The sequence below is a fragment of the Numenius arquata genome, chromosome 3 (assembly GCF_964106895.1).
Source record: "Numenius arquata chromosome 3, bNumArq3.hap1.1, whole genome shotgun sequence".
In the NCBI taxonomy this organism is placed as follows: domain Eukaryota; kingdom Metazoa; phylum Chordata; class Aves; order Charadriiformes; family Scolopacidae; genus Numenius; species Numenius arquata.
Window position 1 is genome coordinate 24,407,112 of NC_133578.1, and position 15,335 is coordinate 24,422,446.

A 15,335-nucleotide genomic window follows, 5' to 3' on the forward strand; every position below is an offset into this window, starting at 1 on the left:
ATTTCCAGCTGAACTAAGACTTACAAATGTTTTGGAGTTTTTTCTAACAAACACTGTCACCAGTTACACCGGTCCAATCAAAGTCCCATTTTAAAGAACGGCTTAGTTCACATGTGTGGGGTTTTTTATCCATAGTTTAAATTCAGAACATGTCAGAACTGTTTAACACCAAGCCAAAGATTCGTTCAGTCACTTCGTAGCTATAGAGGAGACAGTAATTTTGCAGTGCTAAGTAACAAGTTGAATAAGGTTAGCAAAAAGGTAAAGAAAAACGTGAGAAAGAGAAGCTGTCCCTTGAATGAACGACAAAGCGTGGTCCTATTCCTTCCAATCTGAATCTCTGTACCCCTAACAAATTGCTGACCAGCGTGAAGTCACCAGCCTCTCCCAGCCCCTCACTTTGGGGCTGCCAGGAGTGGGAGAAATTTCCCAGGCGTAAGAGGTTCCTTGGGTCTTCTGAAAGGAGACAAACACAAACAGACCCAAGGCCTACAGGGCAGCTGCTCTGCCTGTGATGGCAGCTGATATTTTGTAATTTCTTCATTGTAGAATGGTTAGAATAACTATCCACAGTGAAGAATGCTGCATGTATCCGTCACCTGGCATGTCCCAGCCCACTCTGCTCTGTAGCTGCCTTGAAACTTCCAGGGCTCATGGTTCTGGGTCCCCGATGTCATTAGACGGCTACACAAAGCTACCCAAACACTTGGTTAAACACACGTGTAAACCACTGCTTTCCTCCTTGTGTTGCATATGCACAGCAGATTAGGGTTTTGTTTAGGAAGCAGTCAGGAATCTCTTTGTTCCCTTCTTTCAGGTACAAGGTGAATTAATCCATTTGGAAACCAGCAAATCCACCTCTCCCTTCCTCCCCCCATATGCCTGAATTCTTTCAGCCTACATCTCTTGACAATAAAGACAGATAAAGCTCGGATACCCTTCTAGATGAAGGAATCGAGCCTGTTTCTTTGCATGTAAGTTTTCTAAATAAATCGCTTTTGTTGTTTAAAGCTGTGATGAATGGAGACGCAGGGCCAGGTTGGTCGCTGGAACAGTACAATGGATGTAAGAAGGTTTTTTCTTTGCCATATAAATCATTCACATTGTTTAAGGTACATTGATCAATCTAATGGCTTGTAATAGGCTCCTAATTGCCACTAGGAAAGTACTGCAAGCTTGCATTTGAACGTGAAATGGTTCATGATCTGAGCTGAAATTCACCTTAAGCCTGAGCTCCAGTAATTACAGAACACAGAAGGAGCACAATGAACGGTTCCCCGTCTTTCCTCACCCTAATCCCAGGACAGGGGGAGGGGGGAGAGGGCAACATACGACCGGGGGGGTCCAGCGTCTTTTCCTCTTCCAAACCAGCAATTCATTAACGGGCAAAACCTGCAGGAGGATTTATCGGTCATTGTGGACCGAAGAGAACTTTGCAATGTCAATCATCCTGCCTATTACGCTCCCACATATCTCTATCTGCAGATAGACAGCCTGCTTAATCACAACCAACATTCTGAGTCATGCCTGGCTAAAAATGTCATATAGAAAGCTGGGACGGTATCAGAAGCGAGATACGAGGAGAAATGCGGGGACGGGACTCTCCTGTCGTGAGGATGCTCTGGCGAGGCACCCGCCTGCTCTCCCGCCTCCCCGCCCGGTGCTGCTGCTTCCCCTAGCCCCCGGGGCAGCCCCCGGGCAGCGGCCGTGGCGCTGGGGAGCCGGGCGGGCAGAGGGACCTGCGGGGTGGCTCTGCTGCCGGAGGACTGCCAAGCCAACGCTTGTGGCCACTGCTCCCCTGCTTAAAAGACAGACCTAATTACCAAGTCATCGGAGCTTCTTTAATAGACTTGTGTGAAAAGGTGGTTTTACGCTCTATAAACGTGGGTCCAGCCGTTTGCTAATTAAACTCCTTCTATTTAGAAACACCTTCATTTTAAGAGAGCTTGATGAACGCTAGCACTGGCTGAATTTCAAACCTGCTGCGGGCTGAGCTCGTCGCGTCTAACCTATAGATCATAACAGCACTGGAAAGCATGTGAGCCAAGAGATAAAATCCTCCTGCAACGTTCCTCATACAATGTTCCTCAGACTTTCCTACCAAGGCAGAAAACAAATCTATGATGCTGCTGAATAATCTTCCAATAATTGTAGTAATTAAAATCATCATACAGTCTGCAGTCACCTTCCTTCCTTTGACACTAGTCTTCCCTTGAATTGTTAACGTGTCTTCGGCTGAGATAAACAGAACAAGGGAGGTTTAAAATACACGGTCCAAATAAATTTAGCGGAAGAGAATTAGTTCCACAGACAGGTTTTTGACTGCGCTCAGTAGACGAAAGGATTTCTAAAACTACCGTGCAGATTTTTTAAACGCAGGGTAATATGGGTCGCCCTGTTACTCCTAAATAGTGTCACCTTAAAGATCGAGGAACAGATGAAAGCCCAGTCCGATGCTCCACCTCGGGGCTCTGTGTGCAGGGGCAGGAGGAGAGGGGGGTGCATTCTGTAACAAACATCGTATGAAAACTCCAGCAGAAATTGTCGGAGAGTGCCATAATTTTCATTTCATTTCCATGATCTATTTGATCCCACTGCTCATTCCTTTTTTATTATGATTAACTATAAAAGATTTCTTTCTAATAAAAAGCTGCACTTCATCCTTACCCACAAATGAAAAACTCTATAGCAGAAAGAATTCAGTGGACTCAACAGGCGCCAAAGTCTGTATTTTAACACCAGCTCTATATGTCCTTTCCCCCTTTAATACCTACTCTTGAGCAGAATAGTGGGGAAGCCTTTTCTTAACTGAAGTTATTAATTTATCACCAGGTCCCCCTCTGCGTTGCTCTGATAATCAATGGTGGTTTCTCGATCACGTAAATGAAAAGTGTAATTGAGGGGGGGGTGGGGGGGGTGTTTGCATAGAAGTCCTGTAGCAAAAAAAAAAAAAAAAAAAAAATCTGGCAGGACGCAATTATTTATCTCGGCGATGAGCAGTTTGCCTGTTTCCTGCCCACGTCCCTTCTGTTTGGCAGAAAATGAGGCTGCTTCTCTTGAACTTGGAAGGGTTTGCCCCTTTCCCACCCGTAACATCCATGTGTAAAACTCCGTGCTCCTTCTAGGATTCAGGGGAAATTGTACAGCAACCTTACATTTAACTGCTGTTAAATCGATTTATTTGGAAAATATTTGGCAGCTCTTTCCCAGAGCTCTGTTTGAACAGAAGAGCCATTTCATCTGACGCTCTTGAATATGAACCCAGGAGCCTCCCAATCAGCTTTAATGAACGAATTGTTTCCCAGATTTACCTCCTAAAGACAGCAACTTTAGTAGTTGCACAGATCAAAAGACACGCGTAAAGGGAAGATGGGAAACAATATTGTTCAAAGGAAGTGAACTGTTGCATTTAATTAGGCTATTCTTCTTTATTAGTATTCATATTGAGATTTTTTTTTTAAGATTTATGTTGATTTAACCGTAATGTATTTATGATGTAAATATATTCCGAGATGAAAACGTCACGGATCAATTGTAAAGGACCCGGATACATAATTTTAAAAAATCAGTTTCAGTTTATATGAGGTTCTCACCCCACTTTCGCTTCTTAGTCAGATTTGTTTATGCAGAATCGACATTTAATAGTGCTAATTGCACTCCAGTTAAATTGCCCTGATTGCAGAAAGGGAAGCAATTTTCGTGCTCTCTGTCTGGGTTTGGAAGAAATTGTTTTATATTCACCTCTTTATAAAGAAGTGGAGATAAGGCACCGAGCCTTTGCACAAATTGCACTTATGGGCTGACTGGCAGCATTCAGGCGCTATAATAGAGCATTATTTGGCCGTTTTGAATAATGTAAAGCATTTGCTGAAAGCTATTCTCCTGAAAATTGCTTTAACTTTTAAAAGGGTGATGATTCACTCCAAACCAGGCCTTTGTTACATTGTCATTATCCCCCCAAATGTTTTAACAGTCAGCTCAACACTTTAGCATAACACATTGATCTTTGTTTAAAAACTCGATTTGGGGAATATGAAAAAAATCAGTCAGAAAACGCTTGACCCCCTAAAGATTTGAGCAGCGTTCCCCTTTTCGCCGCCATTCGCTCAGTCTTTCCGCCGCCTGCCTGGTTCCTGCGGATTTTCCTTACTTTTCCGACTACAAAGGGGGCGAGAGGAGATAGAGAGATGCGAGGCAGGCAGAGCCATCCGCCTGCCTCCAGGCACAACAGAAACCCCACTTTGCTGCGGGAGCGCAAGCGGGCGGCGGATGCCTTTACTCGCTGCTGTAGATGCAACATTTTTAAACGTCACGCTCTGCCTTCCAGCCTTATTTTATTTATGACTTTCCCCCCCCCCCCCCCCCAAGGAGAGGGGAAAGACCCTCTCCCCCCACCACCTCTAACCCCCCCCCGCCCCGCCGCCCCGGAGTTGGCCAGAAGCGCCTCGCTGCCACTTGGCGACCACCTCGGCGGGCTCCTGGGAAGGAGCGGGTTCCCCCCGGAGGAAGGAAGGAGGGGAAGGAAGAAAGGAGGGAAGGAAGGAGTCACCTGTTGGGCGATTGCTCCCGGGTGCCCCTGTCGGACTCCTCGCCTCGCCTGCGGGGGGTTCGTGTCGCTCCCCGCCCTCCCCGCCCCCCCCGCCACCGCCTTTCCATCGCCTCCACCCGTCGAGCGCTACAGCCCCCCCCGGGTAAAGCCGCCGCTTATGATCTGCTCCGGGCAGACCTTTCGGAGGAGAAAAGGGTTTGCAGTGCACTCCCCGGACCCCTGCGCTGGCGGCGAGTCAATGTGGAAGGAATTAAGCGCGGAACAGTATTTCCTCCTCTACTGCCCCGACTCTGGTTAATACTCGGCGGGAAAAAAAAAAAAAAAAAAAAAAAAAAAAGCAAAAAGCGAGCGCCCTTTGAAAATAGCCTTAGACGTTTAAATAAAAGATAATTTCCAGGGACATCCTTCCCTAGCGAGGCAGGCGTCCTGTGGATTGCATAACGCAATTTGCAACAAAACGCAATGCCCGCCTTATTTAAGCAAGAGAAAGAAAAAAAAAAAAAAAAAACCAAACAAAAAAACCCAAACCAAACCAAGAAAAGCGAAATCCTCTCAAATTCGCGGTTTCTCCATCTTGCTCCTTAGCCATGCCTATTTTGCATCTGCTAGGAGGTTTTGCGCTGGATGGCTGAGGCGGCACCGAGGAGAAGGAAATACTGACTCAAGCGCAGAGCGAGCACCCGGCGTTGCTTGAACGCACCCGTGTTTCTGGTTGAGAACTGTCCCCGGCTGCTCTGGGGACGGCAGGAGCTGGGGGAAAAGCTCCTGTTTCCAGGCTCACAGAGACGATCGCAAGGATGGAAAGTTGCACGCCCATTGATCTTCCGCGGACACACTGCGGGCAAGTTCTAGCCAATTACTTAAGAAGCCTCCGATAATTACAAGTCAAAGGGACTAAGCTTGCAAAGACGTTGAGGAGCCGAGGTCTGGACTTACATTTCGCACATGCAGAGAGCAGGTAATGTCTCTGTCGCTCACTGGGCGAGTGGAGTGCACAGTGCAGAGGCCACGGGCAAGTGCTAGGGAGGCTTATTCCAGCAGCGCCCTAGCACTGCTAGGATGGAGGAAGCCTTCTGCCATGAGCAGCACCGTTTCCACGGGGTTATATGGGGCTTGAAAAACGTGCCGCAGGCTGCGAATTTGACTTTCAAAGTATTTTTTGCCGGGGATTACTCTGTAAAATAAAATTCTCGCTCTTAAGTGACAGGATGTCATATGCCCCTCGTCCCCCCTCCCGCCCCGCTACGAGAGCAAAGGGGATGCCCGTCGGGTCCCTGCCTTTGGAATTTTTGGGCGCTTTATATAAGTAAAAAGCCTCTACGGTTCCTCTCGCAAAGAAAGTAAGAAACACCTTGTGCCCGGAATCACTTCCAGTATTTAGCAAAATAAAACAAGACAAAACAAAATCACGCTTTTTCACAAGATGTCGTTAGGTGCCGTCAGGTTATTCGTACCCAACACGGGCAGCTGCCCCACGGCCACCGAGGGATGGAGAGGGCCTGTCGGATGAAGCGAAGGCAGGTAGCGTTCACCGGAGGCGAGGACCGCAGGTGGCCGAGCGAGCAGCGGGGGCTCCGGCCCCTCCTGCACGGTTTTGCGGGCGGCGGCAGGCGGGACACCGACCCCCGCTCCCGACTCCTGCCCTCGGCGGCTCTCCCCGCTCTTCCCGCCGCCGGCCGCTGCCCTGGGCGGGGGCGGGGGCGGGGGGGGGGGAGGGCAGTGACACCCCCGGTGGGGACTCGACACACACAGACACACACATTCGTTAATTGCGGCGCCATCGCCGCGGTCCGGTGCGGGGAGTTTTCTTTTCTCTCCCCCCCCGTCCCCGTCCCCGTCCCCCCCCCCCCCGCGCGCGCGCCCGGCTGGCGGGCTGGCACGCGCCCCCGCCACCGGCAACCTCGGCGCACGCAGCCCTGTGATTGGCTGCCGGCCCGCTCCGGCCCGCTCCGCCCGCGCCCTCATTGGGCGAGCGCCGCCGCCAGCGGTACTTCAAAGCGGGCGCTGCCCGCACTTAGGCAGAGTTTAGCCCCGCCGAGCCGGAGTGTCCTCGGTGCCGCCGGGCAGCGCGGGGCCCACGCCGAGCCCCGGGTTCCCCCCCTCCCCCCCCCCTTCCGCCCCATCGACCAGCCCAGGGACGTGCTATGGCTACGTCGATCCTCGGGGTAAGTCGGCACCGCGCGATTCCCGCCGGCGGCTCCGCTGCCCTCCGGGGAAAAAAAAAAAACAAAACTGTTGCTGCTGCCGCCGCCGCGTCGGGGCTGCCCCTCCCGCACATCGCGCTGGCCCGCCGGCCAGAGGTACCGCCGGCCCGCCTCGGGGGAGTCAGCTGCGGGTTCCCATCGGGTCATTCGCAAAGAGTTTAGTCTGAAAACTCGCCTGGCCCGAGAGAAGTCGGGCTGCTTGGCTTGCGCTTTGTTTTCTCCCTCTCTTCTTTTTTTTTTTGTGTTTTTTTAAATTTAATTTTTTCTTAACTCGAAGTGCTATGGTAAATTTCCAAAGATTTTTTGCTGTTATTCGTATAGCTCTGCCAGCGGCGCCGGTTGGGAGGCTCCACAGCCCGCTCGCTTTCCTGCCATCTCGTTTTTCCGCCGCTCCGATACGGTGGCTCCAAGAGACGCCGCGGTTCGTTCCCGGGAGATCTTGGTTTTCTTTTTCTAGGCTTAGAGGCGGTAGGCTCGAGCAGCCCGGCGCTGCGCGGGGGCGTCCTGAGCCGCCCTGTCGGAACACGCGTGTCGCTCGTCCCCGCCGGGATCCGTTTCCGTTGTGAATGCCTCGGGCGCCGAGACCGGTCCCCGGCGGAAAACGAGTTGTGCCGAGCGGGACAGGGCTGGAGCCTTCCTCCAAAATAAGCGGGAAAAACTTTTCCGCGGTGCCGCTCGTCGCGCCGCGGTTCCACTCGCGTCCCCGCGGGAGCCCGGCGAGGCGGCAGGGGTGCGAGGCTGACGGGCCGGCTTTGTCTCTCCCGCAGGAAGAGCCGAGATTTGGAACGACTCCCCTGGCCATGCTGGCCGCCACCTGCAACAAGATCGGCAACACCAGCCCCCTGACCACCCTGCCCGAGTCCAGCGCCTTCGCCAAAGGGGGCTTCCACCCCTGGAAACGCTCCACCTCCAGCTGCAACCTGGGCTCCAGCCTCTCGGGCTTCACGGTGGCCACGAGCAGGGGCTCCAGCGGACTGGCCAGCGGCACGGGCACGGCCAACAGCGCCTTCTGCCTGGCCTCCACCTCGCCCACCTCGTCGGCCTTCAGTAGCGACTACGGCGGCCTCTTCTCTAACTCGGCGGCGGCGGCGGCGGGCGTGTCCCCGCAGGAGCCCGGCGGGCAGTCGGCCTTCATCTCCAAAGTGCACAGCTCGGCGGCCGAGAGCCTCTACCCGCGGGTGGGCATGGCGCACCCCTACGAGTCCTGGTACAAGTCCGGCTTCCACTCCACGCTCTCGGCGGGCGAGGTGGCCAACGGGGCGGCCTCCTCCTGGTGGGACGTGCACACCAACCCGGGCTCCTGGCTGGAGGTGCAGAACCCGGCGGGGGGGCTGCAGAGCTCGCTGCACTCGGGCGCCCCCCAGGCCTCGCTCCACTCCCAGCTGGGCACCTACAACCCCGACTTCAGCTCCCTCACCCACTCCGCCTTCAGCTCCACCGGCCTGGGCTCCACGGCCGCCTCCCACCTGCTCTCCACCAGCCAGCACCTCCTCACCCAGGAGGGCTTCAAGCCCGTCCTGCCCTCCTACACGGACTCCAGCGCGGCGGTGGCGGCGGCCAGCGCCATGATCTCGGGTGCCGCCGCCGCCGCCGCCGGGGGCGGCTCGGCCCGCTCTGCCCGTCGCTACTCGGGCCGGGCCACCTGCGACTGCCCCAACTGCCAGGAGGCCGAGCGGCTGGGGCCGGCGGGGGCCAGCCTGCGGCGCAAGGGGCTGCACAGCTGCCACATCCCCGGCTGCGGCAAGGTGTACGGCAAGACCTCGCACCTGAAGGCGCACCTGCGCTGGCACACGGGCGAGCGGCCCTTCGTCTGCAACTGGCTCTTCTGCGGGAAGCGCTTCACCCGCTCCGACGAGCTGCAGCGGCACCTGCGGACTCACACGGGCGAGAAGCGCTTCGCCTGCCCCGTCTGCAACAAGCGCTTCATGCGCAGCGACCACCTGAGCAAACACATCAAAACGCACAACGGGGGCGGCGGGGGCAAAAAGGGCAGCGACAGCGACACGGACGCCAGCAACCTGGAGACGCCGCGCTCCGAGTCCCCCGACCTCATCCTGCACGAAGGGGTGGGCGCCGCCGCCCGCGGACCGGGCAAGGAACCTACCGCGGGGCCCGGAGACTCCTAGGGGCAGCCCCGGCAGCCGCCCGGCCCCCGCCCCGCCGGTGAGCCCCGGCAGCCGCCCGGACCCTGCCCCGCACCGGCCGGAGGGACGCGGGCCGCCCCGTCGCGGAGGGCGGCGGGGCCGGAGAGGCGCGGCCGCCCCGTCCCGTCCCGTCCCACCTGGCCAGTAGGTACCGAGTGACACTTTGCTTCCGTTTACTTTTTCTCTTCTCTTTCTGTTGGAAGGAAAGCATCCTAAGAGAGGCTTAAGGTGAGAAACCCAACTGCAAGTCCGAGACGGTTCCTCTGTATCTCATAAACATCTGTATAAATAGGGTTCAAAAAAAAAAAAAAAAACGAGAGAAAAAAAAAAACAGATCGTGTTCGCTTATTTTTCTTGTAAATGTTGATCTGATAGGGGGTTTGGGTTTGTTTTTTTTTTTTTTTTAATTGGTGAATTCCTGAAATTCAGGGAGGTTTTGGGGTTTTGGTTCTTTTTTATTATTATTATTTTAAATTTCTGATGCACTTTGTGGAAGTCAGTATATATGTAAAAGATATTTAAATATGTTGAGTTAACATTTCACTCAAACACACGTAAGTTAAGGTCTTTTAAGGAAATTAAATGCGTTTATCTGTATGAAAAAAAAAAAAACAAAACAAACAACAAACAAACCTTGACATATTTTCATTTTGGTATTATTAAAGGACTCTAAACAATATACTCACGGGTTTGTTCTTCTTCGTGCCCCCTCCTTCCCTCCCGCCCAGCCTTCACAGGGGTCAGGATTTTAGCGGGAGCCCTCGCACCCCTCCCAGTCCTCCTGACAGTGACTGTGATTAAAAATCCGGCAGCCATTGAGAGCCGAGAGGGGAAGGAGCCGGCCCCCGAGCCGGGCGCGCCGAAGCGCTCCGGTCGCCCTTTTCAAACCGCCTCAGTTTTGGTTTAATTTAAAAAAAAAAAAAAAAAAAAAAAACAAATTTAAACCGAGTCCGAGCCCCGCTACACCCAGCCGGGAACCGCGCCGAGCCCTAAGCGCCTTCGGTGAAACCGGCCCCAAAATCGAGTGAAACCGAACTGTGCTGAGGAACTATTTATTTAATTTAAAAAGCCTTTAGCGCCACAAGGCTGTCTGGGTTGGGAGGTGATCTCGGGGGAATAAATCGCTAGAGTCAATACTCCGGAAAAGACATTTCATGCCTAAATGAAAATCTTGTTAAATGTTATTAATTTTGACTTAGAGCACACAGCAGCCCCCTGTGCCTTGTATTCCCTTATTAGGGATTCATGTCTTATCAAATATCTAATTAATCTCCTAGACATCATTTGTTCTGGCCAACTTTATCTCAGCTGGTCCACGGGGAAAACTCCGAATATTCTCGGTGACAAAGCTCCCTTGAAGATCCTTTTAATTGTCCAAATTAACTGCACCAAATTTGCATGTCAAACGGTAAAGGGCAACCTGAGATAAAATGTAAACGTTTTAAAAGCCCCAAACTAAGCACTTGATTTGATAACTAGGCTTTTTAATGTTATGGAAGACAACTGCTCCTTTCCTTTTCAAAGACAGTTGATCTATGCAAATAGTGAATTGGAAATGCTTATGTCCCCATGCAGTCAAATGGTCCTTGCATGTTATTTGAATATCAGTGGCTCTGCTATTGAAAAGGTTCAAGGATGCTCTCTGACTTCTTTGTGATTACTCAGTGCAGCGTCTTATTCTGAAGAAAAAAAACTCAGGAATAATTAAAGGCTGGGCTAAGGCCTGGGAACACATTTGGGACAGGAATCTCATTTAGACAGGCTCTTTCAAAATAAGGCACAGTTAAATTGACCAGAAGGCAATTATTGAAATGAAAATTATTTTCACTCCCTTTGTCTCCTGACCACCAACCTAACAGCCACAGTATTTTTTTTTAAAGGCAAATTGTTAAATGAGATAATTGTGTTATTAAAAAAAAAGGGGGGGGGGGAAGGGAAAAAAAAAAAAGTTAATTCAGTCTAGCCGATACAGATTGGAGGAATACAAATATTTTAATCCTCCATAAAACAGGGAATGCAAATAACATCGGGAAACGGGTTCTGCCGTCGGCCACCAACTGGAATAAAGACGTTGCGTTAAAGAAAATACATCTGCCGTGAATACTAATAACCGCGTCCCACCTCCTCCGCGCCACTCTCGCACAAAAGCCACCGGTCAGCGCCGACACCGCCTCTGCCCCGGGGCGGCGGCGGGACCCCGGCGGGACCGTTCGGCGGAGAGGGGAAAGGAAGCCTCGCGGGAGATGCACCTCGCATCCGGCTACCGACGGCGGCACCCTCCCCGAGAACCGCTCCGGAATTTTTCTGGCCGAAAGCACGCCGGCAAAGATCCCTTTTCTCCCGCCCCGCCGGCGGCTGGGTGCCGGCAGGTTTCCCGGCGGGCAGGGGAGGGAAAGAGAGGAGAGGGCGGACACAGGGGGAGCAGGCGAGGTGGGGGCGGGGGGGGGGATGTGCTCTGGCGGAGGTAAAATAAACAGCGGGCTGGCTTGTGGGCCGGCGGGACACGGCTCCCCTCCCTGCCGGGTGGTGTTGGGGCAGCGGAGGAATGCACCCGCGCGGGGTGTTGGGCAGAAGTCAGCTTTGTTTTCGATTTATAATAAAACACATCAAAGGAAACCATCCAGGTCCAGTTTCTGGCAGGCCGGGGTTACAATTCTCAGCTCAATGATCAAGGACCTCTTTGCATTGCCTTTGCCCCTTCGGGTCAGAAAACGTCCATCACTTACAGACTCCCCAGAAACGAAGAAGGGAGCAGCTCTGGGCCGCAGAGCCGGTTCGTTTAACCAGGAAAATAGAAAGCATGTCACCTTTTTTTAAAAATAAATGACACCATTCTTTCGTACATGTTGGCGATAATTATATGGTCTGGGGAACTTTTGCACAAAGAAAAACTACAGAACAGAGGGTGTGAGAATCGAAAAATAAACCTGATTTCACTTTTTGAATCCGTAGTTCAGCAGCACCGCTTGAGGGGGAGGACGCTAAACCGAGAAAAGCACCGGGAAAGAGAGAGAGATGCCCTCCCGGGCCCCGGCGGGGAGGAAGGCGGAGGGGAGAGCCGGGCTCCTCGCCGCCTTGGCCCCGCTCGCCCCGGGCTTGCCCGTGGGCTGAGCCCAGCTCCCATTTACATCTCGCTCCAGCCACTGCTTCCCATTCCCACTCCTCGCGGACGGCACCTTCAGCCCGGCTCCTCGAGCCCGTTAAAACGCGACTAAAAAGCAGCCAACGACAGCGACCACCGACCGACGGGAAAAGGTAACGTACCAGGAGAAATTATTTAGTAAACGGCATTCGATCGCTGGGTCCCCGGCCCCCCGCCGCGAATTACAGCCCTAACGGCTCGTTTTACACTTAAAAGGTAACGTTAATGTTTTTGTTCTAATGAGGTAATACATAAACACCCGATCCTGCGCCAGGATAGTTTCTTAATCGCGTCCTTCAATTCAAACGGAAACTTTATCTGCCTGCGGGAGCTGAATTTATTTGCAGCCGTTATCTGCCGTCCGCCGCGGCCCTCTCCCACCCTCCGGAAGGCGGACGAAGGGAATCTCACGCAAAGCCCGCCCCTTCGGGTAACCGGTGCAGCAAGTGTGTATTTTAAGGGAGAATAATTTATCTACGAATTCCCTCAAGGAATAACATTCTTAACGCATTAAAAAATAAGAGAAAAAAAGAAAGAAAAAAGAAAAAGACCCAAACCCCCGAAAGCCGGGGTTTGCGGGGGCGCCCGGCGGTGCCCGGACCGGACGGCGCGCGGCTCTGGGGCGCCACCTAGCGGTCCCCGCCGCACCCGCGGCCCGGCGGCGGCTCGGGGGCGCGGCCGGAGCCCTCCGCGGGGGCGGCGGCGCTGCGCGTGCCGGGCCGCGGCCGGAGTCCGGCGGCGACCGGAGGGGGACGGGAGCGGCGAGGCCGGATCCCCGGGAGCGGGCGGGATGGCTGGGGTGAACTTCGGCGGGAGTTGGGCGGAACGGGCCCAGCGGCGGCAGCGCGCACCCACCTGAGGGGGAGACGTCGGGTGGCCGGCGGGGTGGCCCGGCTGGCCTCTGCGGCTCCTCCGGGGTCGCCACCGGAGGGGGCGGGTGGGCCCTTAACAGCGAGTGCCGCCCCCCCGCCGGGGGTGGGTCACGGCTCCCCGCCCGGCTCCGCGGTCCGGCACCGCACCTGCGGCCGGCCGGGCGGGCACCCGCCGGCGGGCACCGGGCGCGGCCCCGCCGCCGCCTTCGCGCCGCTGTTTTAACACAAACCCGCGGCAGTGCCTATTTCCGAGACGTGCTAATTGCTACTTGGATGGCAGGGCGCGAAGTCCTTGTCCGTTTCCTAGTACAAAGTAGGTTGCTAGAAAATTTGAAATTGCCTTTCAGCCTAAAGCTGCCTTACCTGAATGTCATAATTACAGTAATTATGTACATCCAAATTACATGCTAATTAAATTAGAATCAAATCGTTCTAAATCGAAATCAAATGAGGTAGCGAGAATTAATCAATGACAACATAAATAGAGAGCTTCCTTCAGGGATATTTATTGTAACGATCCAAGCAGGAACCCGATCTGGAAGTCACCTGTTTATTTACTTTCTGAACAGTAATAATTTACGGTTCGGCATTAATTTTAAACGATCGGTTCCGGGGGCGGGCGGCAGAGCTACAGGGCGGCCCGGGACGCCCCTCGCCCGAGGACGGAGCCTCTCCGCCGCCCGCAGCCAGGCGAAGCCCCGAGGGCTGCTCGACGGGGCCAGGAGCCCGCCTAGCCCCGCCGCCCCGGGCCCTCAGCGCCGGGCCGAGCCCTCCACCCAGCGCATCGGAGAGCGGCCGGTAGAGCCGCCGGCCCCGGCTTCTGCCGCTCCGTCCCCTCGGAGGGCTGCGCCGCCGGGCCGCGTCCCTCCCCGCCGGGCTGAGGGAGCCGCCTCACGGCGCGGCTGTCCCCGGCCGCCCAGCCCCGCCGTGCGGCAGAGGGTTAACCCTATTCCGCGTCGTTTAAGGGAAAAAAAAAAAAAAAATAAAAAAAAAGAGCCGCTCTTACCGTTATCTGTGAACCGACAGCACCTCCTACAGGGCCCCGCCGCGCTCTGCCGAGCTGCCGCGCCGAGGGCCGGGGCTGCGTCGTCCCGGGTCTCCGGGCAGGGTCCCGCCGCTTGTGCGGGGAGAGCCGCAGAAACGCCGCCCCGGCGACACGCACCCTTCTCCTCCCAGTTGGGGTCTGAGCCCACCGCCGGCGGTGGAGGAGGCCCGTCCCTTTCCGCAGCCGCCTTGCCGGTGGCGAAGGGCCGCTCCTCGTACCGGCGCGGCGGCACAAACCGGCCTAAGGAAAGCACCGGCGGCAGCCAGCCCCTTCCTCCGGAGCTGCACCGACCTTCCTGAGGGCTGTCAGGGCTGCACTGAAAGCAGGAAAGGTGTCGCAAGGATGAGCGTTTTGTTTCACAGCTCTTCAACAGGTAGTCTTTGAGACAGGTACATCTAAAATGTCATCCTTCTGGTCTAATTTTCACTCCCAGCGACCACCCATCACAGTAAACCCACACCGCTTGCCAGTCTCTTCCTATGCGAAAAGGCGAGGTGCACACGGCATACACTTAAACGACATGCAACAACTAAAATGCAGAGCCCACAGAAATGCCTGGAACTGTAGATGTCGAGCTGTCCTTCCCTCTTCAGGTAGAAGTCCGTGGCATTGCAGTGGGCAGACTTGAGAGCCCCACACACAACCATCAGTCAGGCCTGTGAGCAAGACACCGTTCTTTGGAGCAGAGGCACCTTCCAGTACTTAGTGGTTATTCCTGCTCTCTTTCCTGCCACACTTAGCATGAAAACAGTCTACCAGAATATGCCTTTTCCCCTATCACATCACTCTGTCCTCTCTTACACAGAGGGATAATAAATCCTTCACAAGAGGTTTTGTTTAGATTGTTCATAGGGGTGTTTTGGCAGCCTCCTCCTGCTCTTCCTAAACCAGAGTGTGCACATTAACACAGGGCCCAACTCTACGGAATTGTGCGTGCCCTTTAACTCCCAGCTCCTTCAGCAGGAACACCGGGAGCAACTAATGCAAACACATGTAAAAGAAGAGGGTGACATCCCTTAATGGCTCACCCTTTCAGTCTCATTCACAGACACTTAAAAGATAAGCCAGGTCACTTCCACCACATGTCATACTCTGTGTGATATCGAAAAACTTCTGAGTGATCGTTTTAAGAAGCAGAAGCGGACTGGTAATAAGCGATAGTCCCATCTGCCCTGTGAGCAAGGAGGGGAAGAAAGTTGCTTGCCAGAATACTGAGTATGGTGACGCCTTTTCACCTGTCCCCTCACTAAGGGACTTCCACCTGCCACCTTGAAACGGCAGAGAAACATTTCCTTTGCCACAGAAACCTTGTGAAGTGCTGCTTTGTGCGTTCGTACTGATTCAGAACACTGGAGAAGGTGGCCATTCTTACTATTTTT

At 54.1% G+C, this 15,335-nt stretch overlaps 1 protein-coding gene across 1 annotated transcript; it reads left to right on the forward strand.

The window, feature by feature from the left end:
* Nucleotides 1-6,693: 6,693 nt before the first annotated feature.
* Nucleotides 6,694-8,879, forward strand: SP9 (Sp9 transcription factor). Its single transcript, XM_074145545.1, has 2 exons — nucleotides 6,694-6,714; nucleotides 7,521-8,879. Exons 1-2 carry the CDS (start codon nucleotides 6,694-6,696, stop codon nucleotides 8,877-8,879), a joined length of 1,380 nt encoding a protein of 459 aa, XP_074001646.1.
* Nucleotides 8,880-15,335: the final 6,456 nt, after the last annotated feature.